This window comes from Syzygium oleosum, unplaced genomic scaffold (assembly GCF_021117445.2).
Source record: "Syzygium oleosum isolate NSW1041296 unplaced genomic scaffold, Sole_v2.1 Sole_v2.01, whole genome shotgun sequence".
Lineage (NCBI taxonomy): Eukaryota > Viridiplantae > Streptophyta > Magnoliopsida > Myrtales > Myrtaceae > Syzygium > Syzygium oleosum.
The window spans coordinates 37137749-37163610 of NW_026607485.1; the positions used below are offsets into that span (position 1 = coordinate 37137749).

General features: G+C 41.8%; 1 protein-coding gene and 1 pseudogene across 2 annotated transcripts; one reads left to right on the forward strand and one right to left on the reverse strand.

Annotated features, from left to right (window-relative positions):
• Positions 1-980: 980 nt before the first annotated feature.
• On the reverse strand, positions 981-3409 carry LOC115680221 (transcription factor FAMA). 2 transcript variants are annotated; one of them, XM_030603991.2, is made up of 5 exons: positions 3301-3409; positions 3007-3140; positions 2232-2870; positions 1422-1862; positions 981-1271 (listed from the first exon to the last, which is right to left on the reverse strand). In XM_030603991.2, the coding sequence occupies exons 2-5, from the start codon at positions 3052-3054 to the stop codon at positions 1182-1184; spliced, it is 1218 nt and encodes a 405-aa protein (XP_030459851.1). In that variant the 5' UTR covers positions 3055-3140; positions 3301-3409; the 3' UTR covers positions 981-1181. The 2 variants fall into 2 exon arrangements, with proteins under 2 accessions (XP_030459851.1, XP_056170597.1); XM_056314622.1 differs by lacking the exon at positions 3301-3409 and having other exon boundaries at positions 3127-3294.
• Positions 3410-13437: 10028 nt separating this feature from the next.
• On the forward strand, positions 13438-25700 carry LOC115680244 (purple acid phosphatase 23-like; annotated as a pseudogene).
• The last annotated feature ends 162 nt before the right edge of the window (positions 25701-25862 follow it).

A 25862-nucleotide genomic window follows, 5' to 3' on the forward strand; every position in this document is an offset into this window, starting at 1 on the left:
ACAGGTCAACCAAATTGTAAGAAGGTACTTTTATAGGACAACTCGTTGACCTTCCGCGCTCATGTGTGCCCACAAAATTAATCGTTCTCATTGGCAGCTTATGCAATGGCGACAGCTCTTGGCGGTCGCCTCGACCACTCTTCACCCCTACCTAACACTTAGATTGACATGATGTCATCAATCAATCAATTATTCACAGTTATAATTTTGAGAATATATAAATTTATGAGAGTTCTATCATTGACCCTCATATTCATTATCGAATTTCAGTAATATATTTTGATAGAAAATAGACTGCTTGTGAACGTACCATTCTAAAGATCAACTATAATCGCCAGATGTACTAAGAATTCCTCCTAAAACTTCTTTCCCGAGCAAGCAAGAAAGAAATTCTTGATCACATAATAAATATATTTAACATCATATTGTCATATGATGAAAGAAATTCTAATTGAATTTTGAACCAACTAGGACACTTACACATCTAATAGTGGATTATAAACACAAAATGTGGTCTCTCTCGCAGCACATTATTAAAAAATTTTAATTGGGTCGTGTTTATGTTTCTACCATTTCTTACCAAGTCCCAAATCTTGTTCCGAATAGAAAAGATCAAGGTTAAAACGAACTTTATTTCAATTACAGATGATTGGGAATTTATTTTCGTGAATAATTTTCGAATCGAGACAATATTGTAAGATTTTGTCTTTAATAACTACATTAATTTCGTAGCTATTTTAATCTTCCATTTGAAGATTGCACATGCAAAACATGCTGCACACTGGCAATCGATTTGGTTAGTGCACTGTATATGAAGTTAAAAATCAGCACCTATTTCTTTACATTTTGCATCACATGTTTATTATATCTTTCAAAAGTCACTCCTGACTTGGTTAGCGAGATCACATCAGTACATTATACGGTAAGGTGTAATAAAAATTTACTTGCAAAGACTGTGTGTGTGTGAGAGAGAGGATAAGAAACATTACTAGCACCGTATCAGTCCGCAATTATTAAGAATGATAAGTGCAGTATATTGTGGCTAGTACAAGTATGTAATACACTAGTATTTTTCTAACATCAAAAGACAACAACTTCAGTATGTAATGGGAAAAGACAGATAAATAATGCAACGTTCAATTTGTCAACTCTCTCTCTTACTAGTTGATTTATTATCGTGATCACATCGCGCTATTTGCATGGATGAATCCGAATATCTGCTGAACCGAACTCGCTATGTCTTCTGCTGTGAACCTCGCGTCACCCGCAACCTGCACAAGAACAACACAAACGAAACTGACCAGTGAAATCATATATTTTCCCAAAAGTCTTTTGGTTGAAGTGATCGGTATGGTGAATTCCATAAATTTTGACATAGCACACTAAAAATTTCAGATCTTTTAAGTATGTGAGCGAATTACATTAACATTGAACGAATAGAGGACGGTCTGTTCAATGGTAGTTATATTTGTGTGAAGGATATTGAGTTGGAGGTCCTCTAGAGCAGCAATGGTCTTGATGAGCTGCCCAGGCCTCCTTCGTGACAGTATCTTGATCATGGCGTCGAACCCTACGAGCTTGACCTCCACGTCGGCGATGCACGACTTGCTCTCTGCCGTCTCCTCATGGAGCCCGGTGTCAAAGTCTGGGAGCTTTATCGGGTCGTTGGGGAGGCCAGGCAGTGGCGGAAAGAACTGGGGCTGCGGCAGCTGGTGAGGTGGCTGTTGCACAGGGAGAGAAGGTGGCGGCCCGCCACCATCCCCGTAGAGCCGCCGCCGCTTCTGCGACTCGAGGCACTGGAGGAGTTGCTCCAGCTCCCTCACGAATTCAATGGCGCCTCCAATGATAGAAGCTTGATCTCCCTGTGGAAAGATTAAGCGAGACCCCTCACATTATTTCTTTGATTTTTTTTATCTTTACTTTGGACTGCAAAACTGAAATATGCATGGAATGAGATTGAAAGATTTAACAATCAAGTAATTGTGCTTTATAAATAAAATATAGGATGATGGAGTCAATTACAAGGTATAAAATCTGCTGGTAATTTTTATTTTAAGACCTAGTGTATAAATCTCCCTCTCTCTATGATTCGCTTGATGCAATAAAACGAGTTGAGACAATATTATGTACACGCACTGCAAAAGATCTCATTAAGCACACTTAGATCAATAATTTCTACAGCTCCTTTCTTTTGTTTCATAATCTTCAAAATAAAATGTTTCATTGCATACCCTTTGTACGTAAGAGCCCGGCATGAGAGACCTCAGAACTCGGAGATGCTCGTTCATTTGCCTTCTCCTATTTCTCTCCACAGCTATATGAGTCATCCGCTGGCTCTCAACTTCCTCGCTTGTCTTGGTAGTCCGTGGCCGCTTCCTCTTGCTCTTGCTGGCTTCTGCCGCCACGGTACTCTTGTTGCTTTGCTCTTCCCCGAGAAAATGGAATTGCACAGAAGCATTATCGGGAAACCGAGCAGCTGCTCGATCCTCCCTAACTCCATACTCATCGTCGATTCTTCTTTCTTCGTTATTGTCATTCAAAACTGGAAACTTGAGAAAGCAAACCGGGTCGATCCCGGCTTCATCCTCGGAGTTGTGGCTCGCTTGGTTGAGGGCCAACTTGGGCCCAAAGTCCGCGAATTGCATCACATCTGCAAAGCTCAACTTGTCAAGAGAGCCAGAGCCAGAGAACCCGAGCGGAGATATCAATTGTTGATGGCCTTGTTGAGGAGGGTGACTCAGCATGTAATCCACCATTCCACTATTGTCGCCGCCACCGTCATGGTGTATTGGGATTTCGCCGACTCGTGATCTTATGAACTGATGGTGATGGCGATGTTGGTCATTGAAATCTTGATTATCTTGGATGGCCTGCGAGGGAAGTTGTTCATGTTTAGAGCAATAATACAACATTGGAGAGAGAGTGATACCAATGTTGACAAGATTTGATCTGTCAATGAAAACTAACAAACAAGTGCAAATGATGGGGTTGCGCAGTTTGTAGTACCGAGTAGTTCTCTTCTTTCTCCATTTGTATATATGTATATATACACATCAACAAAGGAAAAACCCTAATAGAGCTCAGTTCTTCACGTAAGGATGAAAAGCCTAGTGATATTTCACCTACCTTGGATCTCACACCTGAAATAATAGCAAACACGTCAAATTACACCAAAAACAATTGAAATTGGTGAAATTGGTGTAACCCAGTACAAATCTTTATCATCATGTTTAGCTTCAAAGGACAAATTTATGAAACCAATATAAGGTGAGAGAGTCGTGATGTGAACAGAACAGGAACCTGATTGGAGAGAGAGAAAAATGGTAATGGGACAAGGAGCAAATTGGGGTTTTGGTTTTTATGAAGTTTGAGAAGGTTTTTGGAGAAGATAAGGTGGTGGAGTTACGTGTTATAAAGGGCCAAGTTTCCCTTTTTGACTTAGAGCGAGAAGGAGAGAGACAGGAGCCTGTGCACCTCACAAAGTTTCACAGTTTCACCTCCCTTTAATTAATGGGGTCACAAGGGGCCAACGGCGCTCTGTTTCTCTTGCTTTTCATGACTCTTATTAATGAAAAAGCTTGGGATTCCAAGGGGTTGAATTTGAAATGCAAAAGTCCACCACGATGTTTTTGCGTGGTCAATTGAAATTGAGCTCATTACAGGTCGACTGATTTAGGGTTTTGCGTTCCTTGTTTCACTTTGTCGAGATGATTTGTTCGATAAAAAAAAAAAATGTGCTTCTAACATTTCTGTCATTTTTTACTTGCAATAAATATATATATTCTTAATTTGAGCTTTCCATAAAATAACTCAGATTTCTCGCATGGTAAAACGTGTTACTTACTGGTGAAATACATTTTGCCTCCCAAAATTTTGAGATTGAAGCAAGTTGCCCCCCAAAACTTCAATTTTGCAATTTGCTCCCTTATTTTTCTAAATCGGTTGTAATGAGCCCCTTAACATTGGCTCAAGCCAAACTTTGCTTGTAGCTCTCATCATTTGACTGCACATGACTAATTATGGAAGATTCGTATCATCTATATATACATCATATGTGGATATATATGTATGAAAAAGATAAAAGTGCGTCTTCAAAACATATTTCCAAACTATATTTCTCAGTTACTCTTGCCAAAATTTTGGTCATATGCTCTTATGCGTAATATATTATATTTATGAGTTGTCCTATTTTTTTATATGTAAATATTCATATAATTAATTTCCCCTCCAAAATAAGTCATCATGTTGTCATGTGACAGAAGCTTCAAGCACATCTTGGGAAAATTGTCCCAAAAGTCCTAAACTTTCTAATTTGACCAATTTAATCCTAAACCTTTTGACGATTGTCCTTTTAGTCAATTTTGACCTGAAATTGCTGACTTGGTGGTTCAGTTAATGCCGGCCGTCCTATGTGGCAACTCCACCGGGCATCACCGAGGACCCGGCTACTAGAAGAGGGAAATAGGAAAAAAGAAAAAAGAAAATGGAAGAAAAGAAAAGAAAGAAAAAGAAAAAATCAGAATTATTAAAATAAAATTGTAAATTCGTGCTCGTCAGTGTCGGTCGTGCCATATAGGATGACCGATGTCTGCATCAGCGATTTCCGGCCAAAATTGTCAGGAAGGACTACATTAAAAAATTATCAAAATGTTTATGACTAAATTAGCCAAATTGGAAAATTGAAGACCGAATTGACTGCCGCACAATAAATTTAGGACTTCTTGGGCAATTATCCTAGCAAAATTTGGTTGGAGTCAATGTTCAGGGCATATTGCAACAAGTTTCAAAAACTAAGGGGACAAATTGCAAATATTGAAATGGCAAGCGGCAATTTGCAAGAACCCTATAAACTTGGGTGTAATATGTAATTTGCCCCGTCAGGTTGTTACCGCACCTAGTGTTACCATTCAATCACGCTTATTTGGGTACTCCATATTAGGGTTTCGATAGTAATTTTTATTTTTTACTAGTTTTGCGGCTCTTACAATTGATCTACTTAATACAAAATGCCTCTTGATTTTACTAATTTGGTACTTGCTTGGATAGCAAAGGGATAAGCAATCTAACGAGTCCACTAAGAGAGCCAGGAAATATGAAACTCTGAAATTGTACATACTCGTATCTGTAGACCAATTACTCCCAGCCTCAATGGTCAGAGATATTTTGCTACACAACATATATGTATCTCTATCTTCTATCTCTAAAAATCGAGACTATTGATGCCTTTGAATTTGTTTAGACAATGCTCTCTCGATGGTAAAAGGTATTAATATGTGTCCATGTAAACTTAGAAGAGTTGGTCCCTAGTCTAGCCTATGGAAAATTATCAAAAAAAGCTCTAAACATATTTTTTGTATGCCAACTCAGTCATAAATCTTTTAATTTGGTCAATTTAATTCTAAATTTATTGACAATTTTTCAATGTAGTCATTCTGGTCAATTTTAGCCGAAAATTATTGATGTGGATGTTGGCTGTTCTACATGGTACAGTTGGCATTGACATGGATAATTTTTACAATTTTAAAATAATTTTTCTTAAATTTGTTTCCTTTTTCTCCCTTTTCTTTTTTTTCCTTTTATTTTTCTATTTTTCTTATATCCCTCCTCCGGTCTACGGCCTCGGCGGTGGCCCGTAGAGATTGCCGGCCACAAGCAAGGGTCGGGACGCCTTTCCCAAGCCGTGCCGGATCTAGGAGAGAGGCCGCGAGCCCTCGCCGGAAAAGTCAAAACAAAGAAAAGAAAAGAAAAAAGAAATGGAAAAAAGTAAAAAAGAAAAAAGAAATAAAAAGAAAACAAGAAAAAAATCATAAAAATTATTAAAAATTTGTAAAAATTGTCCACAATAGTGTCGACCATTGTACGTGACATGGCTGGTGTCCACGTCAGAAATTTATGTCCAAAATTAGCTGGAATGACTAAATTGGCAAATTGTAAAAAGATTTATGACTGAATTGGCACCCGTACAATGGGCTTATGATCTTTTTTGGTAATTTCCCCCCATATATATGTTTCTGATTCTCCACCAATGTTTGTTTTGCGAAAAACCTTGTCAAATGGAGAAAAATACTTTCCATGAAAATCATTTTCTAGGGAAATGACCAATTTTTAGTTGTTTGGTGGTGTACTTGATAGCCAAATGGAAAAAGCTTTCGATATTTAGGTTGTATCAACAAAATTATCTTCTCCATTGCAATTATTTTTTGTTCATAATATAAGATACAAAAACGACATCAAAATCCTTGTCTAAGATATTATTAAATGTATGAAGTATGAATTTTTAGTTTTCCTAAATTAAAGCAACCTAAAAAAAGGTTGCCAAAAAAATAGAAAATGCAAATAACTAACAAACTTAATCTCTTGGTACTTATAAAACTTCACATGAGAATGATTCTCCATTCCAATAAAATAGTGGGTTATTACCAAGAAAAACCCCAAACCGGTACGCTTGTGACAAATTTATCCCAAACTAATTTTTGGACTACCAAAAACCTCAAACTAGTACACCCGTGACAAATTTACTCTCTATTAGTTTTCGTTAAATTTTACTTTCAAATTGTTTAGTTAAATGACATATGGCGGTTGACGAATATACTAGTTTGGGGTTTTACCCTTCGTTTGTCTTAGGTGTACTAGTTTGTAATTTTTTTTTGTATTAATTCAACTTAATTGAGAGTAAATTTGTCACAAATATACCAGTTTAGAGTTTTTTGTGGTAAAAAAATTAGTTTGGGGTAAATTTGTGACATGTGTGTACTAGTTTGGGGTTTTTGATGGTCAAAAAATTAGTTTGGGATAAATTTGTCATAGGGGTACCAGTTTGAGGTTTTTCGTGGTATTAACCAATCAAAGAGTGATACAACAGTAAGCATAAAAAAAAAAAAAGCAAATAAAAAGGAAATGTCATTGTAAAATTGAAAATGAGAACTTCTTAAATTGGTATTTCTACAAATACCATCTAAGCTGTTTTCTGAAAATACGATTCACATAGCCGAGTGAAAGTTCATATGACAAAATGATCACTTAGTCCAATACACCTATGACATATAGAAAGCTTATAAGTGATTGAAGTTAATGGTAGGAATCAATTCGTAAAGAAGATGAAACAATTTGGGAGTTTACCGTGGATAGAAGAAAAGTAATAGAAGGTATTGAAGATGAGTGAAGATGAGTGAAGATGAGTAGGGAGGGGGAGAGAGAGATTACGCAAATTGAAACTCTATGTGAGTGTGCGTGTGAAAAAAGAGTTTGAAAAAACGATTTCTTCATTTTAGTATGGAGGAATCATTTTTCTCAATTTTAAGTATGGTTGTTGTCCTTGATTGTTCAAATTTTTCTCGTTAATTATCCATTTTGAGAGAACCAAATACATAAAAATTTGGAAAAATAATTTCATGTAAATAATTTTTATAAAAACAAACACACCCTAAGCTTTTTATAAAGTTCCATAAGGCATAAACCAGAGAACACTCAATACCCCATGAACTCTTCCCCTCCAAGCTCCCTCTACTGAGAAATAACTCTAAATTGAGGGAGGTTCTATTTTCTCAACTCAAATTGAGATTTTTTCTCCCGATCTAATTTGGGAGTATTTTATTGTTTTTATCTAGTTTTTTTGTTTTTTTTCTTTGCTCGCGCTTATGCTCTTCTCTACTTGCTGAGCGCATCTTCCGCTTTCATTGTTAGGAGTCAACCCTCTCCATCTGAACAATACGGCCATAATAACTAAATATGAATTTCACATCATTATGCATACAAGAACGATATTAAACATGTGATAGCAGAATTTCCTAGTCTATTTACTATTTAATCTCTAGATATAGCAAACCTACTCAGTTTATCAATCCACTATGTCTCTATGTGAATTTAAATAAACATAAGTGGATTTAAATTTGTGAATATTCCCGGTTTATAATGAATTTTTTGGACCATCTTATCACCGAAAGCTACACAAATAACATGGTATACTTCTATCCACATTTAATTCATCGTTATATATCATAAGGATCAATTGCATTGTGACATCCCGAAAATTTGTCCATTTGGGATTTATAAATTATTGAGTTTTATAAATATATTCGCAGTTGATTCTCGCCCGGAACTGATCATTCCTGGGATACTAACTATTGGGGAAAGGCTAATTAGGAAATTAAATTCGTACGACTATTAGAAAATTCGATCGTGAATTTAATTTCGACCATGAAATCACCGAGGTGATATTTTGAACCACTGTTGGCCGATCTAAGGGTAGTCAGGCATCAGTTCGCCACTGTCATAGTAGTGGATTGCGGGTGATTCCGCCGGACCATGAAATGACTTGACGAATTATCCTGAACCTATACCGAACGATCGTACCCCACGGATCTAGCGATTGATCCTCACGATTTTAATGACAACCGAAATTGTCACGAACCGAACGGACTTGCACGTGACTCGATATATTATCAGTCACGAGTCGAATATGCGAATTTCCCCAACAAGCCGCCCGTTAGTTTGAGAAACGCTCGAGTTACATTTAATAGAGTTTAATTATTTAATTTAGCCCAAATTGGACACCGGAAAATTTGAAAGTCACAACGGGACGTTAGGACGACGTTGCGGTTGTAACGTGCAATTTTTGTTGTGCCCGAATCCTTCAGAAAAACTTGATTTTGATGAGAAACGGAGAATCGGACCATTTTACCCTTGAGAATTAACAAAGGGCATGTTTTATGGGCAAAGGGCATTTTGGTCATTTTGCCCTAACTTTTTGATTGGCCAATTTTGCCCTTGAACTTTTTGAGAAATTACAAGTATACCCTTGGATATTTTTGGTAAGATTCGATCTGGGCCGTCGATTTCAAGATAAGATCGAATCTGGACCGTCGGATCAAAATTTTGAGAGAGGGGTATTTTGGTAATTTGTTAAAAAGGTGGTCAAAATTAGATTATTAAGTCTTTGACCCATTCTCTCTCTCCTCTCCCCTCCCCCATTCGGCAGCCCCACCGTGAGCCCCTTCCCTCCCCCCTTTTTTTAGCCGTGAGCTCTTTCCCCTCCCACCGTACTCTTTCTCTCTCTCTCTCTCTCTCTCTCTCTCTCTCTCTCTCTCTCTCTCTCTCTCTCTCTCTCTCTCTCTCTCTCTCTCTCTCTCTCTCTCTCTCTCTCTCTCTCTCTCCCTCTCTTTGCCGATCACCGCCCAAGCAGCCGTTCGCCGATCGACACCGCCAAGCCGCGCCGCCGTTCGCCGCCGTCCCCGATTGAGTGCCGCCGCTTTCCGTTTTAGCCGCGATAGTCTAGAACGGGGGTAAGTCGCAATCTAAACCCAACTTAGAACTTCGGGTATCGACGGGCGATTTTGGGTGAAACCGGGAATAGATTAGGTGCGGAATGGCATGATTTAAGAGTGGAATTAGGTGGCGGGCCTTAAGACTGAACTCGGAAAATTTTTATTGGAAATTTGAGAACGACAGTGGGCTGTGGACTACTGTTCATGAGGCTGTGATGGGCCGATCAGGACACAAGTTGAATTTTTAGAACCGAGAATTTATGGTGAGAAAGTCCCGTGAAGGACCGGAATCGATTTGACATCGTTTGGTTAGAGAAAAATAGCGATTTCTGTGTTTATTGTGCGTTTGGAATATAATTGAGTTGGGATGGTGAAATTGAATGTGTGATTGTGCAATTGGTTGATTTAATTATGCCTGTTGGGTGCACGCGTGGGCTAGATTATTTTAATTATTATTACTGGCCATGTCAAATGCTGAGTGTGCATGGATTTCGTGTAATTAATGCGTGCACAGGCCGCGTGTGAAGGGCCAATTGTGTGTGGCAAATGCTTATTAAGCATGTGCATAAGTAAGAAAGTGAATATGAGATGGCATGGGTGATCGTGGAATTCGTGCCGTCCTGAGGCGTGTACTTCAACGCGGGACGATGCCCGATTTTACCGGAAGACTGCCAGCCTAGGCGTGTACTTCAACGCGGGTTGCGCAGTAGGTGGTAGATGTTGAGCCTGAGGTGTGTACGTTTACGCGGGCAAGAAACATGGCCTAAGGCGTGTACGGGTACGCAGGCCTGAAATGTTGTGATGAGATAGTCGCAGTGGACCTGAGGCGTGTACTGTAACGCGGGTCACTGGTGAGAATGTGAAAAAGGATGAGGTTGGATCGGAACGAGTATGCAAGAATGAAAATTTATCATGCATGTGATTGTTTATAATGTGAGCGTGACTAACGTGCAGGGTGCAAGCAAGATAAGCGCAGGTAAAATAATTGATGTGCTCGCTATGTGACGATTTGGCGTTTGTGTGTGATTTGTGTTTGTGTAGTTGTCTGAAGGTACGTGATAGCCTAGGTGGGGTTTAGGGGTGAACTTACTAAGAAGTGTCTCACGGTTGTTTCAACTAACAATTTCAGAACCCCGACCGGATCCATGAATATTCCGCCGCCACCGGAACGTTTTGGAGTACATGTACATACCGAGCTTGAGGTTGCAGAGTTTCCGATGGGCGATAACTTTACCTGGATTAAGAATACTTCCACCGTCTTCGTAGATGTAGGTTTACCTCTTTTTGAAGAGCATAAGTACTCTGCCTGGTTCTTTTGGGATGATGCCGGGGATGAGTTCGAGCCTGTTAGGGGTTTTGACGTTCCATTTGACTTAGTTGGGGACTGGGATCCGTCGGCTATACCTCTGATAGACGGGGAGTTGACTAGCGCGGAGGTTAGCCTGGCGCAGTCAGGACTGCACCCGGCGCCGGCAGCCCAAGGATCGTCAGAAGTTGAGCACGAACCTGAGCCCGAACGATCGCAAGCAGCAGGTGACCCGATGGACATAGATTTGGAACTGATTCCCGAGGAAGGACCAGCAGGGGTGGAGCCCGAGGTAGAACCTGAGATTGAGCCCGACGAGTCAGAGGAGCCGGAGGAGGGACCGGATTATATACTCCCTTATGAGCAGCATATGGATCCTAATTTTGTGCCTGAGTTCAATTTATTTGATGGACTGTTTGAGGAGAACCAGGAGGAAGCTCCAGTCGAGTCGGGTGACATCAATCATCCGATCGAAATCGAGGCAGAGTCGGAGGCCTCAGAGGAGCAGACCGTTCCAGGGAGCTCAGATTCGGACGTCGAGGAGTCAGGTTCAGAGTGGACGCCCAGCAAAGGGGCGTAGGGGCTAATAGAGGGGTTAATAATAGGTGTTTTTGGATGAGTACCATTTTTGGGAATAGAAAGCCAGGTCATCGATCTTTTTGGTATATTGATGGTTTGTAATACGGTGTGCAAGTGTATGCAATGGTTGTAAATTGTGGCGGTTGTAAGTTGTGAATATTTTATAAGTATGTTAATGGAAATTGGATATGTGTACATTCTCCCTATTCTCCCCAGTTTAATTGTCCGGGTGATTTGTGGTTTCCGCTGACGATTTAAATCTCTGATGGTAAACTGAGGTCGGCGATACCCTGAGACATCGCACTTATCGACCAGAAGAGGGATGTCGCGTGCCGATGGGGCTCGGGGCGTGACATGCATATTATTACTTCTCAGTCTCAAACATGCATATCAGATCATTCAAATAGTGGCTAGTCACTTAAAGGCATTAAGCACATTAATATATAACTCACACGAATGAAATCACTTGCAAAACATAAAAAGTATGAAATTCATATCATCATGGTCAGGCTACATCTTAGCTCTAACAAAAGAAAATTAGAATATAATAGAAGAAGAAACGAAAATATAAATTAAAACAAACATCTTGAATTATTTTTTTTTTGGTCGAAACAAACATCATGAATTAAAGAACAAGAATTATGTCATCATTTGCTGTCTTCTCTTCAAAATATTTGAAAAACTCCTAAAACAGTGAAAACAAAAAGGATAAAAAAAACTAGCTGTCTCCCTAAGCTCTCGATTAGATAGGATGCATCCAAGACTCATATCACAAGGCAATTGCTTCTTTTTCACATAAAATTAGAGAATAAATAACAGAATTCTCGATTTAGTATCCACATTCTATCACTTCTCTAGGTCCTTTCCTTCTTTTTGCCATTTTCTTTCCTTATTTTCTCCATGTCTCATTATTCTGCATAAACAAGGAAAATTTGAGTAAATAGAAGGAAATCCAAATATTTTCTCACAAATATTAATAAGTAAAATAACTTTATTCTTATAGAGTTATCAAAGATCGAGGAGGAATATGGTGAGTTCATACTGCATTGTAAGTGATTATACGACATCTCTAAGTTTTGGAAGCTCTCATCTCCCGATCTAAGTATAGATCTAGGAACTCTTCTATCTCAATTTAGATTTAGATATGGGAGTTTTTTAGAAACGTTTATGTGCTGGTTCAATCTTTCCCGATCCAGATTTAGATTTGGTAGCCCATTCAACCTGTTTTTGGTGTCTCTGTACAGTGATAGTGTTGAAAACGCTGAAGCTAAGAGTACACCGCCCACTAGACAAACCGTAGCTATTGGAGAAGGAGATTACGGTATGAGCTCATCACTTATAATGATGCGAAATTTGGTGATCGGCCGCTGTTTATTCTGATTTGATACTAAAACAAATTTGTTATTGTGAAATGAAAGCGTGCCTATCACAGCAATTCGTGTTTTATTATTTTACTATGTTGTTTGGGATTTGCTTTGTTTTGAACCTCTCGTACATATCTTAAGATATGAATGAAATATTTACTTTTGATAACAAAAATTTCCTTAATGAAGAGCTGATTATGTGCTCGTGCTTCTACAATCGAAGACGCCTATGAATTGGATTTGTGAGTGCAGCGTCTAAAGCTTACCGTTGGACAACTATGGCTGCAGACGTGTTTATGCCGCTGCGTCTACATAAGTTATTGATATTTCGTTTACGTTAGTAAAAGCTACGTAATTCATCAGAAATTTAGAAACGCTCCCAACCTTAGTTGAATATCAACCCGCTTCACAGGCAAGGTTATTGGACCAGACACCCAATGTTTTTCGAATGATCATACAAATCGGTAGAGGTGATAAATATCACAAGTCGTACGGACATGAAATATGCATCCGGAGCACGCACAAACAAGAAGCGGATCATGCAGGTCGCCGCGTCGGACGTTTCACGGCCATACGACCAAAGTGGGATAGAAGGTATTTTGGGTTAGTGGTGCCAGTTTGGTGTGTAGAAGAGACAGAATAAGAGCTTTCAGTACTGATGGTGCAACGGGAAAAAATTCAGAATTTTATTTTGGGATTGTCTCTGATCTCGCTTGAGGATATCCGCTTTTGCCTGCAATCCGTAGTCTCTCTTGGGATCCGACATGAGCGGGCGGGGCGTTCTTTGACGATTGGTATCATTTCCTCGACCTGTCAGGATCAAGCCAAGGGATATTCTCGCTCTGATCCCAAAGCTTCCACTTCCTCGACCTCCCAGGATACGCTTCTACGAAGACTATATTAGTACCAGTCTTGCTTTTCCAACGCTAAAACCTTCAAGAAAGTGGGGGGCTGAACAAGGAACGTTGAAACTATGGAAGCCCGTAAAGTGCTGACGCATTGGATCGCCATTCTTGTCCTCGTGCAAGTGGCGGCCGTGATGGGGCAGAGCGGCGATGCAATACCCACGACTCTCGAGGGTCCGTTCGAGCCCGTCACGTGCCACTTCGACCCATCCCTCCGCTTGGGCAGTGACGACTTGCCAATGGATCACCCGAGACTCAAGAAGAACGTCACTTCCTTGTTCCTGGAGCAGATTTCGCTCGCACTTTCCGCGGATCCTAGCTCAATGTGGATCTCTTGGATCACAGGTAATTAATTTCCTTTACAGTTTTGTTGTTTGTTATGTTTGTAAAATCAGAGTGGTCAAGCTTGTGGTGTATGTACAAGTTTGGAGTATGGTTCTAACAGTTCTTGGAATTAGGAATATGTTCTTGGGAGACTCAACTAGTTATGAGCTTTTGTGATCATAGTTCATTTCCACCTTATGCAACGTGTTGTAATATAATGCATAAGATCTTGCAATTAAATCAATGAGGAAATATTAGAGAGATAAACGGAGAACAATAAAGAATACCGGAGATGTACGTAGTTCGATCTGAATGTCGCTACCTTCTTCATGAGGCGAGCTAGCAGCAAATAATTCACTAATAATCAAAGAATCACAGAGTTACAATTGCTCACAAGCTCGAGTGTTTTTCACATCTAGATTAAGCCCAAAGTAAACTCACAAGTATTATCTCACAATCTGTCACAAAGAACTTACTAATAAAACTCACAGAGAGAAAATCTAATACTCCTCTTATTTGCCCTGTTGTGTGTATGTGTGTGTATATATATAACCTTTTTAGGAAGCTTCTTCAAACGAGGAAACATGCTCAAACTAGAGACAAATTCTTAACATGATGTGTTGCATATGAGTTCATCGAGTACGGGGGTGGTCAATGAAATATATTTGTTTGTGTGTATTACGAAGTTGGAATAGTTGTTGATGTTGGGTCGGGTTAATGAGTTGATCTGTGTCTTCAAGGGGATGCTCAAATTGGCAAGAATGTGACGCCGCTCGATCCATCATCGGTCGCCAGTGAAGTTTGGTACGGCACGGAAAGCGGGAAGTATGCGAGCCAGCGAAAAGACATGTCGGCTGTCTACAGTCAACTGTACCCGTTCGAGGGGCTCCTGAATTACACCTCTTGGCATTAATCATCACGTCAGACTTGAAGGTAACTGGTAATCGGCGAAATGTGGTATAAGGTTCTCGATTTCTATTACAAAACTTAGAGTTCATTCCGGACACATGGGGAAACATTGTCTGGATTGTCTCTGTTTATGCCTCTGGTGTTATGTAGTCCTCAAGCGAGTGCGACAGTGTCACGCACCGAACCCTATCGAGCCCGCGACATCCGCCACTGGTCGATTTATGCGATGTCCCAGGAAATCGCCGACCTCAATACGCGCTATCAGAGACTTTAAATTGCCAAGCGGAAACCACGAATTTACCCTGACAAATAAACTGGGGAGAAGAGGGAGAATGTACATATACATTTCCATTACCAACTTACAAGATATTTACAGTTTACAACTTTCATAAGCACTAGCACACTACAATTAAACCACCAGTACACAAAAAGATCATTGACCTGGTATTCTGACTGCAAAAATGGTACTCATCCAAAACACCTACTCTTAACCCCTGCATTAGCCCCTACGCCCCTTGCTAAGCGTCCATTCCGAGTCTGACTCATCGTCCCCTGAATCTGAACTCTCTTGATCGGTCTATTGCTATGAGGATTCCGGCTCTGCATTAATCTCAATCGGGTGATTGATGTCGCCCGATTCAGCTGGAACTGCATTCTGATACTCCTCAGCCAGAAAATCAAAGAAGTTGAACTCGGGCACAAAATTGGGATCCATATACTGCTCGAACGGGAGTATATATTCCGGGTCTCCTACAGGTTCTTCCGACTCCTCAGACTCATCATTAGGTTCTACCTCGGGTTCTACTTCGGGCTCCGCTTCCTCTGGTTCTTCCTCGGGGATCGGTTCCAAGTCTATGTCCATCGGGTCGTCCTCAGCCTGAGATACTTCGGGTTCGGGTTCGGGTTCATGTTCAGCCCCTGATGATACTTGCGCTGCCGGCGCCGGATGCATACCCGACTGGGCTAGACTAGTTTCCGCACTAGTCAATTCACCGTCTATCGGGGGTATGGCGGACGGGTCCCAGTCCCCTACTAAATCAAACGGGACATCAAAACTCCTAACGGGCCCGAACTCATCTCCGTCAGCATCCCGGAAGAACCAGGCCGTATAGACATGAGTCTCCCAAAGAGGTAGACCTACTTCCACAAAAACGGTCGTAGTATACCTAATCCAGGTCACGTTATCTGGCATAGGGAATTCTGCAACATCGTTCTCGGTATGCACTGGTACCCCAAAACGCACTGGTGGCGGTGGCGGAGGATTCATGAGTCCTGTCGGGGTTCTGAAATTTTTGGTTGAAACAACCGTGAGAACACTTCTCGGTAAGTTTATCCCTAAACCCCACCTAGGCTATCACGTACCTCCAGACAACTACACAAGCACCAATCACACACAAACGCCAAACCATCACATAGCAGGCACATCAATTAATTTACCTGACTTATCCTGCTTGCACCCTGCACGTTAGTCGCAATCACATTATAAGCAATCACATGCATGATTAATTCTCATTCTCGTGCATTTCCGTTTGCCTCATCACATTTCTTTCCGTGCCACGCGCCAGTGACCCGCGTTACAGTACACGCCTCAGGTCCACTGCGACTATCTCATCACAACACTCCAAGCCCGCGTTACAGTACACGCCTCAGGCCATGTTTCTTGCCCGCGTAAACGTACACGCCTCAGGCTCAATATGTACCACCTACTGCGCAACCCACGTGGAAGTACACGCCTCAGGCTGACAGTCTTCCGGTAATACCGGGCATCGTCTGTAACAGCCCGAATTTCGATGTAATTCCGGGATCAATAAAATTGACATTATTTCGCATTTCATTTTAGTAAGTCTCGCCCGGAGCTGATCACTCTCGGGATACTAACTAATAGGGTATGGCTAATTTAGGAAATGGTACGTGGACCAGGGACCCGATCGTGAATTGGACACCGATCATGAGAAATGATAAGAGATTGTTTTGGGCCAACACGGGCCGATCTTAGGAAAAAGTGACGGATGTGGTTTGGCCAAGGCCAACGTTGTGCAATCAGATCGCAGGTGATTCTGCACCACTGAAAGTACACGTGGCCAACCAGTCCTGAACTTAAACCGAACCATCGTGACCTTTGGAACTAGTGATAATTTCTCATTCTCTCAATGATCGGGACCGTTATGACTCGGATAACTCTAGGTCGATACGCGTAAACCCTAAACAGCCGCCCGTTAGTAAGAGACCTTAAAATTTGAAATCTAGCGAGTTTTGGTCACAAAATTGGACCCGGACTTCGGTGTCGACTTTCGAGGGCTCAAGAGATTATTTTCGCGATTCTGACGTCATATTATGCTGGCCACACACGTTTGGGGTGAGTACGGTCGAAAAATGGAATTTCGACCCGGAAGTCAAAAATTACAATTTTGCCCCTCTAGGTGCCGATGTTGATTTTTGTGCCCGTATGAGGTTATTTTTTGAGGCCGATGTCATTTTGGGGTGGCCACGCACATTTAGAGTGGTTACGGACAAAAATTGGAATTTTGGCTCGGAAGTGAAAAATAATATTATTTTATTCCCGAAACTTTGCAGTCGATTTTCGAGGGCTTAAGAGGCTGTTTTCGCGATTCCGACGCCATATTATGTTGGTCACACATATTTGGAGTTGATTTAGCCAAAAATTGGAATTTCGCCCCGGGACCGGAAAAATGACCATTTTGCCCCTGGGCTATTTTTGGTCCGAATTTGTTGGGAAATTATTTGGGATAATTATTGATGGTTATCAGCTGCATTATTGGGGCTAAAGACCTTTTTGCCCCTCAATTATTGGATAGGATTGAATAAGGACCGTTGGATTAGGGGTATTTTAGTCAAATGGCCCGGATCGGCGACACGTGGCGCCCCTAGGCCACTATATTTGACCAGCTAACCTCCTCTCTCTCTCCTCCCTCATTTCCTTCGGCCAGCAGCCCCACCAGCAGCCCCCTCTCCCGATTTCTCTCTCTCCCTCCGCCGGTTTCCTTCCCGTCCGTACGCCGGAGCTCGCCAGACCGCCGCCGTGTCGTCGCTGTCCGCTGGTGCCGCTGCTCCGCCTGGCCTCGCCTCACCACCCTCGTCCTGACCTCTCTTTCTCTCTCCCTCTTCGGCCCGTCCGTACGCCGTCCGTACGGCCGCCGCGCTAGCCACCGCCGTCTCGCCGGTCACCGTTCCCCGCCGTCCGTACGTGTCCGTACAGGTCCGTACGGGGGTGTTCGTATAGTCGCCGTCCATACACCGCCGATCGCTGTCCGCCGGGAACGCCGCCGCCGGTTTCACTGTTCATCGGTGATCGGCCGCCGTTCCTCGTCGTTGTGGTCTAGAAATAAGTGAGTATACCTCCTAAACCCGGATTAGGACTGATAGTGTATTTTTCTGGACTGGTTTAGGTATTATCGGTGTATATTTTGGACTGGTTTGAGGATTGATTGGTGGAATTATAATCCGAGGAATTTAGTGGGATTTTTTATAGATAATTATTGGGCCCGGATTGAGAAAATAGTGGCTGTCCATATTTTTGCGGAATGTACCGGATTTTATTGGACAGCAAGAATTATTAGCTGAATGGCCAGGATTACCAAAAATGATTGGCTGTTGATTGATTGGTGATCAATTGTGTTTAATTGTGAAATACCATGTTGCGTGCTTGTGTGGCTGAATCGTGCGGAGTGTGATTGGCCAATTGATGGCTTGAATTGTATATTCGGAATTGGGCCGCACGGTATTAATTGGCCAAGTGAGCATGCTATTTATAAATTAGGCACCGTGTAGTGGCTTTGATTTGATTGAGTGCTTGTACCTTGCTGATGCTCATGTTGCATTTTTCATGGTCACGCATTATGTATGCCGAGAGTGGGGCATGTGATGAAATTGTGTGGAAATGCGTGCCTGCCATGAGCATGTGATCACCTAATTGCCCGATGCGTTTTACGCCGGGTTTAGATAAAAATTGGCAGTGTGCCATGTGATCACTTAAGGCCTTCGTGCCGTGCCGTCCTCATGCACTTTGTAGCAGGACGATGCCCGGTACGTCCGGAAGACGACCAGCCTCATGCACTTTGTAGCAGGCTTTGGTTCGTAAGGAGATCGATGTTGCGCCTCATGCACTTTGTAGCAGGCTAGAGACACTGAGCCATGTGATGTGTTTTTACGCTGGCCGCGGAGAGTTGTGGGCCTTTGGGTCGGATTAACAATTGTGGGCCTTCGAGTTGTGGCCTTCGGTTCGTAATAATAAATTGAGCATTTGCCAGTGTGCTAGTGTGGGCCAGTGGGCCGAGATATGAATTTAGCATGAAAATAACACATGCATGCATAGAAATGCATGGGCCAGTATGTGAGTGTGTGGGATTCGGTGAATGGCTTGTGATACGAACACTAATGAGCGTGAACATGCGTATGACGTACGTGTGGATAGCGTGTTCGTGTATGTGAACTGAGCATTATATTGAAATGCTAACCTGCAGGGGCAGCCAGGTAAGTGACTAGGGCCCGAGGGCCCAGGTCAAAGAATGATTGTGATTGATATTGCTTTGTTGACTGTATTATACCTGTCGGGAGAATGCATGTTAGCCTAGCCTAGGTTTAGGGGTTGTACTCGCTGAGATTCATCTCACGGTTGTAATAACCCACATTTTCAGACCCCCGGCTTTGAGGATGGCAGATGTGCCGATTCGTTTTGGGAGGAGCCCCGACTAAATATGGTGTGGACCGCCGTGCCTCGTACCCTCTTTTGGTTGGTGGTTGTTGGCCCGTTTTGGCTCTTATAAATGTATATGGGGTAGACATGAATATTGTATATAGTTTGATAGTAAATGTTTTTAATATGATGGTTTTAGTACTGTGCTATCCTTGGTTATCTTGTTTGTGTACGGGTGTATATATATTTATATACGTCGCTTCCGCATGTGAGATGTTTATCTGATTGTTGGGCGTTGGGTCGGCGACGCGTCCTGGAACGTCGCATCAAATTCGACCTCTTCATGGGATGTTCGCGCTTCGCGGGTACGGGGTGTGACATCGTCCTGCGTTAAAGTACACGCCTCAGGACGGCACAATTCCCACGATCTCACATACCGTACCACACACTATTTCTCGTTCTTTCACACGTGTAACAATCATTTGCCACTTAACTGGCCAATCACACGTGACCCGTGCACGCAACAATTATTCACAAACCATGCTCACTCAACAGTCGACACGGCCAATTTTAATAATTAAAATAATCTAGCCCAAACGTGCACCCAACAAACATAATTAAGTCAACCAATTACACAATCACACACTCAATTTCAACACCACACTCGGTCATAATTTCAACGCACGAAAAACACGGAAATTGCTATTTTTCTCCCACCGAACGACGTCAAATCAAATCCGATCCTTCACGAGACTTTCTCGCCATTAAATACCGATTCTAAAAATTCAATTTGTGTCTCGATCGGCCCATCACAGCCCATGAACAGTAATCCACAGCCCACTGTTGTCCTCAAATTTCCAATAAAATTTTTTCGAAATTCAATCCTAGGCCCGCCAATTGATTTCACTCCCGAATCATAACATTTCGCACATAATCTAAACCCGATTTCACCCAAAAATCATTCGTCAATACCCAATACCCTAAGTCGGGTTTAGAGCGCGACTTACCAAGTTCTAGACTTTCTCGGCTAGAACGAAAGCGGCGGCAAAATCCGAGATCTAACGGCGGCTTGCGACGGCGGTGATGATCGGCGGCGATCGGCGAGTGGCGGCGGCTTGGGGGGTGGCCGGGGGCTCACGGCCAAGAGAGAAAGAGAGAACGGAGGGATGGGGAGCGTGAGGCTCGGCGGTGGCGCGGCGGCGATCCGGCGGGCGTGACCGGCGGCGGTGATGGCGGCGGCGACGGCGGAGGGAGAGAGAGAGTGATCGGAAGGGGGCTGCTCACAGTGGGGGGGTTTCACGGGGGAGAGAGAGAAGAGAGGAGAGATAAATGGGTCTTGTGGACTTAAATAGTGTACATTTGACCCAAAGTGGCAAATGACCAAAATGCCCTCGTCTAATCTTTTTAATCCAACGGTCCAAATTCGATCCAATCTTGAAATCAACGGCCCAGATCGAATCTTACCAAAAATATCCAAGGGTATACTTGTAATTTCTCAAAAATCCAAGGGCAAAATTATCCAATCAAAAAGTTAGGGCAAAATTACCAAAATGCCCTTGCCCTTTAAAACTAACCCTTTAATAAATTCCAAGGGTAAAATGGTCAGTTTCTTCGTTTCTCATCGAAAATGAATTTTTCTGAAGAATTCGGGCGTATCCAAAATTGCACGTTACAACCGCAACGTCATCCTAACGTCCATTTGTGACTTCCAAATTTTCCGGTGTCCGATTTGGGCTAAATTAAATAATTAAATTTTATTAAACGCAACTCGAGCGTTTCTCAAACTAACGGGCGGCTTGTTTGGGAAACTCGCATATTCGACTCGTGACTGATAATATATCGAGTCACGTGCAAGTCCGTTCGGCTCGTGACGATTTCGGTTGTCATTAAAATCGCGAGGATCAATCGCTAGATCCGAGGGGTACGATCGTTCGGTATAGGTTCAGGATCATTCGTCAATTCGTTTCGTGGTCCGGCGGAATCACCCGCGACCCACTACTATGACAGTGGCGAACTGACCCCTGACTATCCTTGGATCGGCCAACAGTGGCTCAAAATATCACCTCGGCGATTTCATGGTCGAAAATAAATCACGATCGAATTTTCTATTAGTCGTACGAATTTAGTTCCCTAATTTAGCCTTCCCCCAATGGTTAGTATCCCAGGAATGATTAGTTCCGGGCGAGAATTAACTGCGAGTACATTTATAAAACTCAGTATTTTATAAATCCCAAAGGGACAAATTTTTGGGATGTCACAGACGGATTCCTTCATTTACTGTAGTTGATTCCACTTTACTTTATTTGAATTTACCGTTGCAACCGGAAATTTTATACTATGAGATAGCATTATCTGAAAAGGTCTAGGGACCATCTTTTTCACTGAATTCAAATGGATTCTGCAGGTCGATGCTTTAAGGGGCATGAGAAGCTTCACTTGATAGACCCTATTTTATCTGTAATTGCTTAGTGTCGCATGTGGCCTACTATCGTCAATATTCTTCTGTACCTTTTTATGTGAGCTGCTATCATGTTATCAAGATGGTGCATTTTGTATGATAATGCAAAAAAAATTATGTTCGGGTTGAATATGGTAATTGGTTCATTCACTATGAGAAGAAATCTCGTAAAGAGTACTTTTTCAGCAAAATGATTTTCTACAAGAAGAATGCTCTTAAGTGATCTTTAGAACTCTGCGTCCCGGTGGTCACTGCAATTATTATTTTGAAGAATCAGAAAACACTACTACTATAATAGACCGATCGTGTAGAATCCAATCACGTAGAACTATAGAAGAGAGATTGATCTCTATGCTCCACTAAACATCAAGTTTCGACCAAATTAACAGATTCGCTTCAGGCTGCCCCGCAATTTTAAATGTAAACGAGTTGCATGTGGCATGTGCTGGTTTTTTGTTCTTCCTTTACCATCGGGAGCCACCACCAGTCCATCCATTTTATTATAGTGACGGAGTTGCACAATAACATCTTAAGTTACGTATCGCTTGCTCTGCTGACTTTTTTTTTCCTTCGCAGGTCTTGAACCTGGTACGACTTATTACTATAAGTGCGGCAACAGCTCTCTTCCAGCTATGAGCGACAAACATTCCTTCAAGACCATGCCCTCACCCAGTCCAAATGCATATCCCAGCCGTATAGCGGTTGTCGGAGATTTAGGTATCACGAGCAATTCTTCGACAACCATAGATCATGTGATCAAGAATGATCCGGACTTGGTTTTGATGGTTGGAGACATGACTTATGCAAACCAGTATCGCACCACTGGGGGACAAGGTGCTCCATGCTTCTCCTGTTCGTTTCCAGATGCACCCATTAGAGTCATATCAACCTCGCTGGGATGGCTGGGGAAGGTAAATCCTCTGTGCCTTCACATCCTTTCAAATATTCTGTCCTGTATGCATTGAGTCATAAAATGATAAAAGTTTGTGAGGCAAGCTTAAAATAAGGCGTCTCCATCATGTTGCAAGTGCTAAAGATTTTGAAGTCAGGAAGACCAAACATTGCTGCACCAATATGAATATTGTATACCTCTTCTAAGATGTAGGTCACACTTAATATTGTAGCCGCATGAGTAGTGCCTTCTTCGTCTCTTTTATACTTGCTGATTTGGTATGATCATCCACATTGTACATGGATTATAGCAGAGGTAGAATGGCGAGGATATTTAGTACGCCTGTCCATTTTTATGGTCTCTGCAACTGCACATAATAATGCTCTGGCGACTCCCTTGTTTGAATGCGCCAAGAACCAACTAATTTCAATATTCAGGTTCATGGAGCCATTGACATCAAGAGTGCCTATGATGGTCATAACAGGCAACCACGAGATTGAGCCCCAAGTTGACGGGATCACCTTCCAATCATACCTAACAAGATTTGCTGTCCCCTCAGAGGAGAGTCGTTCCAACAGCAGTTTCTACTACTCCTTCAATGCTGGAGGAGTACACTTTATTATGCTCGGAGCCTATGTCGACTACAACATAACCGGTACATGACTAAGTCCTGCTTTACACTTCGCCACTTAGTCACAGTACGAAGAAGAGCCATGTACCTGGCTGATGGATGATTTATAACTTTTGTCTTCTGACATTGTTTTCACATTATTTCGCCCTTCGAGGCGCTCAGTATTCATGGCTGATGGATGACTTGCATCGAGTGGATCGCAGTTTAATCCCATGGGTGGTTGCTGCTTGGCATGCTCCGTGGTACAATAGCTATAGCTCCCATTATCAGGAATTTGAATGCAGGAGGCAGGAAATGGAAGCTCTTCTTTACCAATACAAAGTTGATTTTGTGTTCAATGGCCATGTAAGTACATACCATGAGGAACCTGAAAAGTTTTTGCACTTTGAAACTTAATGCTCCTTTCCCTAGTATTTGTGCACTAATTATCCTATGTGAGGAGTAGGAAAGAACTTACGATCATTTCATGACGGTATTGCGATGCTTTCATGACGGTCTTGAAAGTTGAAACTATGTTGAAGTGAAACCAAACTTATTGCATATCATGCTCATATATGACTAGCAACATGTTCACTTTCTATTACCAGATACGGTTTCTTCTCAGACAACCCTGATATTAATATTTCCCCATGATGTCCTTTTATCATGTATCATAATCTGCTAGCCTAAGATAAGGAAATAAAGAATAGATCAGAGTGACAAGAAAGCAGAAATGGAGTCTTGGGTTTAAATTTATACAAAAAGAACTAGAAGAACCGACACTGTGGACATGCCACTACCTTTCTCTTTATACTTCATAGTTAGTTGTGCGATATGTAGGTTCCGCTTTGCAGGTTCATGCATATGAGAGGATGAACAGAGTCTACAACTATACACTGGACCCATGTGGTCCTGTATACATAACAGTGGGGGATGGTGGCAATATCGAGAAAGTCGTCGTCGATTTTGCGGATGACCCTGGAAAGTGTCCTAAACCTGAGGACAACAAACCTGAGTTTGGAGGTTTGTGTCCCCTGAATTTCACCTCTGGCCCAGCCAACGGCAAGTTCTACTGGAGCAAGCAACCTGAGTGGAGTGCATACAGAGAAAGCAGCTTCGGACATGGAATTCTTGAGGTATGGTTATCAAATGTTAGCCCATGCACCTTTTTTACACTTATCCTACTTCTCCAAACCAATGTGGACTCTATATGGAGTTCACTTTTTCGTTATAACTTCTATCCACGTGTTGGTTCTAACCTGTATAAATAGTCTACATCGAACATTGTTGGCATGTTATATTGTAGAGGTGATAGTGAATTTTACTGAGCGAGGCTTCAACTTGCTGCTTTAAGTGACCCTGGCCATGTTAGACATGCTTCCTAAGCTGAACTGATATAATCAACCATGTCTCCTAACCATCCAAAGCATCTCTTCCTATGAACTCCATATCTAACAACAATAAGCTAAGTGTAAGTTTGAATAAGGGATGTTAGATTAGACGATTTAAGTGCCCTTTTTCTTCTTTATTTGGAGAGAAACTTATTTCAGTTTGAATCAGTTGACGGGCGTTTGATTCTAGAGGATGATTAGCATGAATTAGAAAAGTTCATATTACTTTTCTTTGACTGCACCTTGGTAACATCGTAGTTCAATTGAGCAAAACTTAATTGCTATTTTCCTTTGCAGATTGTGAATTCAACATATGCATTATGGACTTGGCATAGGAATCAGGATACCTACAAGGAAGAAAAAGCGGGAGATCAGATATTCATTGTGCGACATCCTGAACTATGTTCTCCAACCCTTAAAGTGATTCTCTAAACCATACTTCCATCTTTTAAATATAGCTTTCTACGTCAAGAAAATTATTGTATGTCTAATTCCATTTGTTATTCAACATGAGGACCATTCACTACTTTATAGCTTCTGCAACATCTCAAACACAGGTTATTGCATTTGGTTCTGCAAATTTCCATTTCTTGAAGGTATATGTCCACTACTTGTTTTCAGTTTCATTGTAATACCAATGTTTCAACTTTTGTAATCTCTACAAATCGGAAAGCCGACATTAACAGTGCACTCGGTGAATTGAACAAGTTCCTGGTTTTCTCGTGATAGGAAACAGGTGATCCTCCTCAAGGTGGTCAAGGCTCGGAAACCGCATCCCCATCATCTTCCGTAATCCTATCATCCAACATGATGTCGCTGGCGAGCTTGCTTGTTGCTTGGTTTGGCATTGTCGCGAGATGACCATCTTCCAAAGCACGGATTTGTTTTTGTTTTTCTTTGAAATTTCTTTGTACAATTACCTCGAAAAACTGATGAAGAAAGTGCTCATGCATAGAGAGATATCTGCTTTGAGTGTTTTGTTTCATGGAAATGCTCAACGTGATGTAAACTTGTGTATCTTGAATACAAATTCCTCTTTTAAAAACTGGGAAGCATGGTAAAATTGTTATTTCCCTGATAAATTGCAAATAGTTAGCCAGACTTGTAATAACCTATTACTTTTTACGACTTTCCATCGATATTACGATTTTACTATCGGCTTTACATGTTTACCGACACGGGACCAAATCTCATTTTTGGGAAAAGG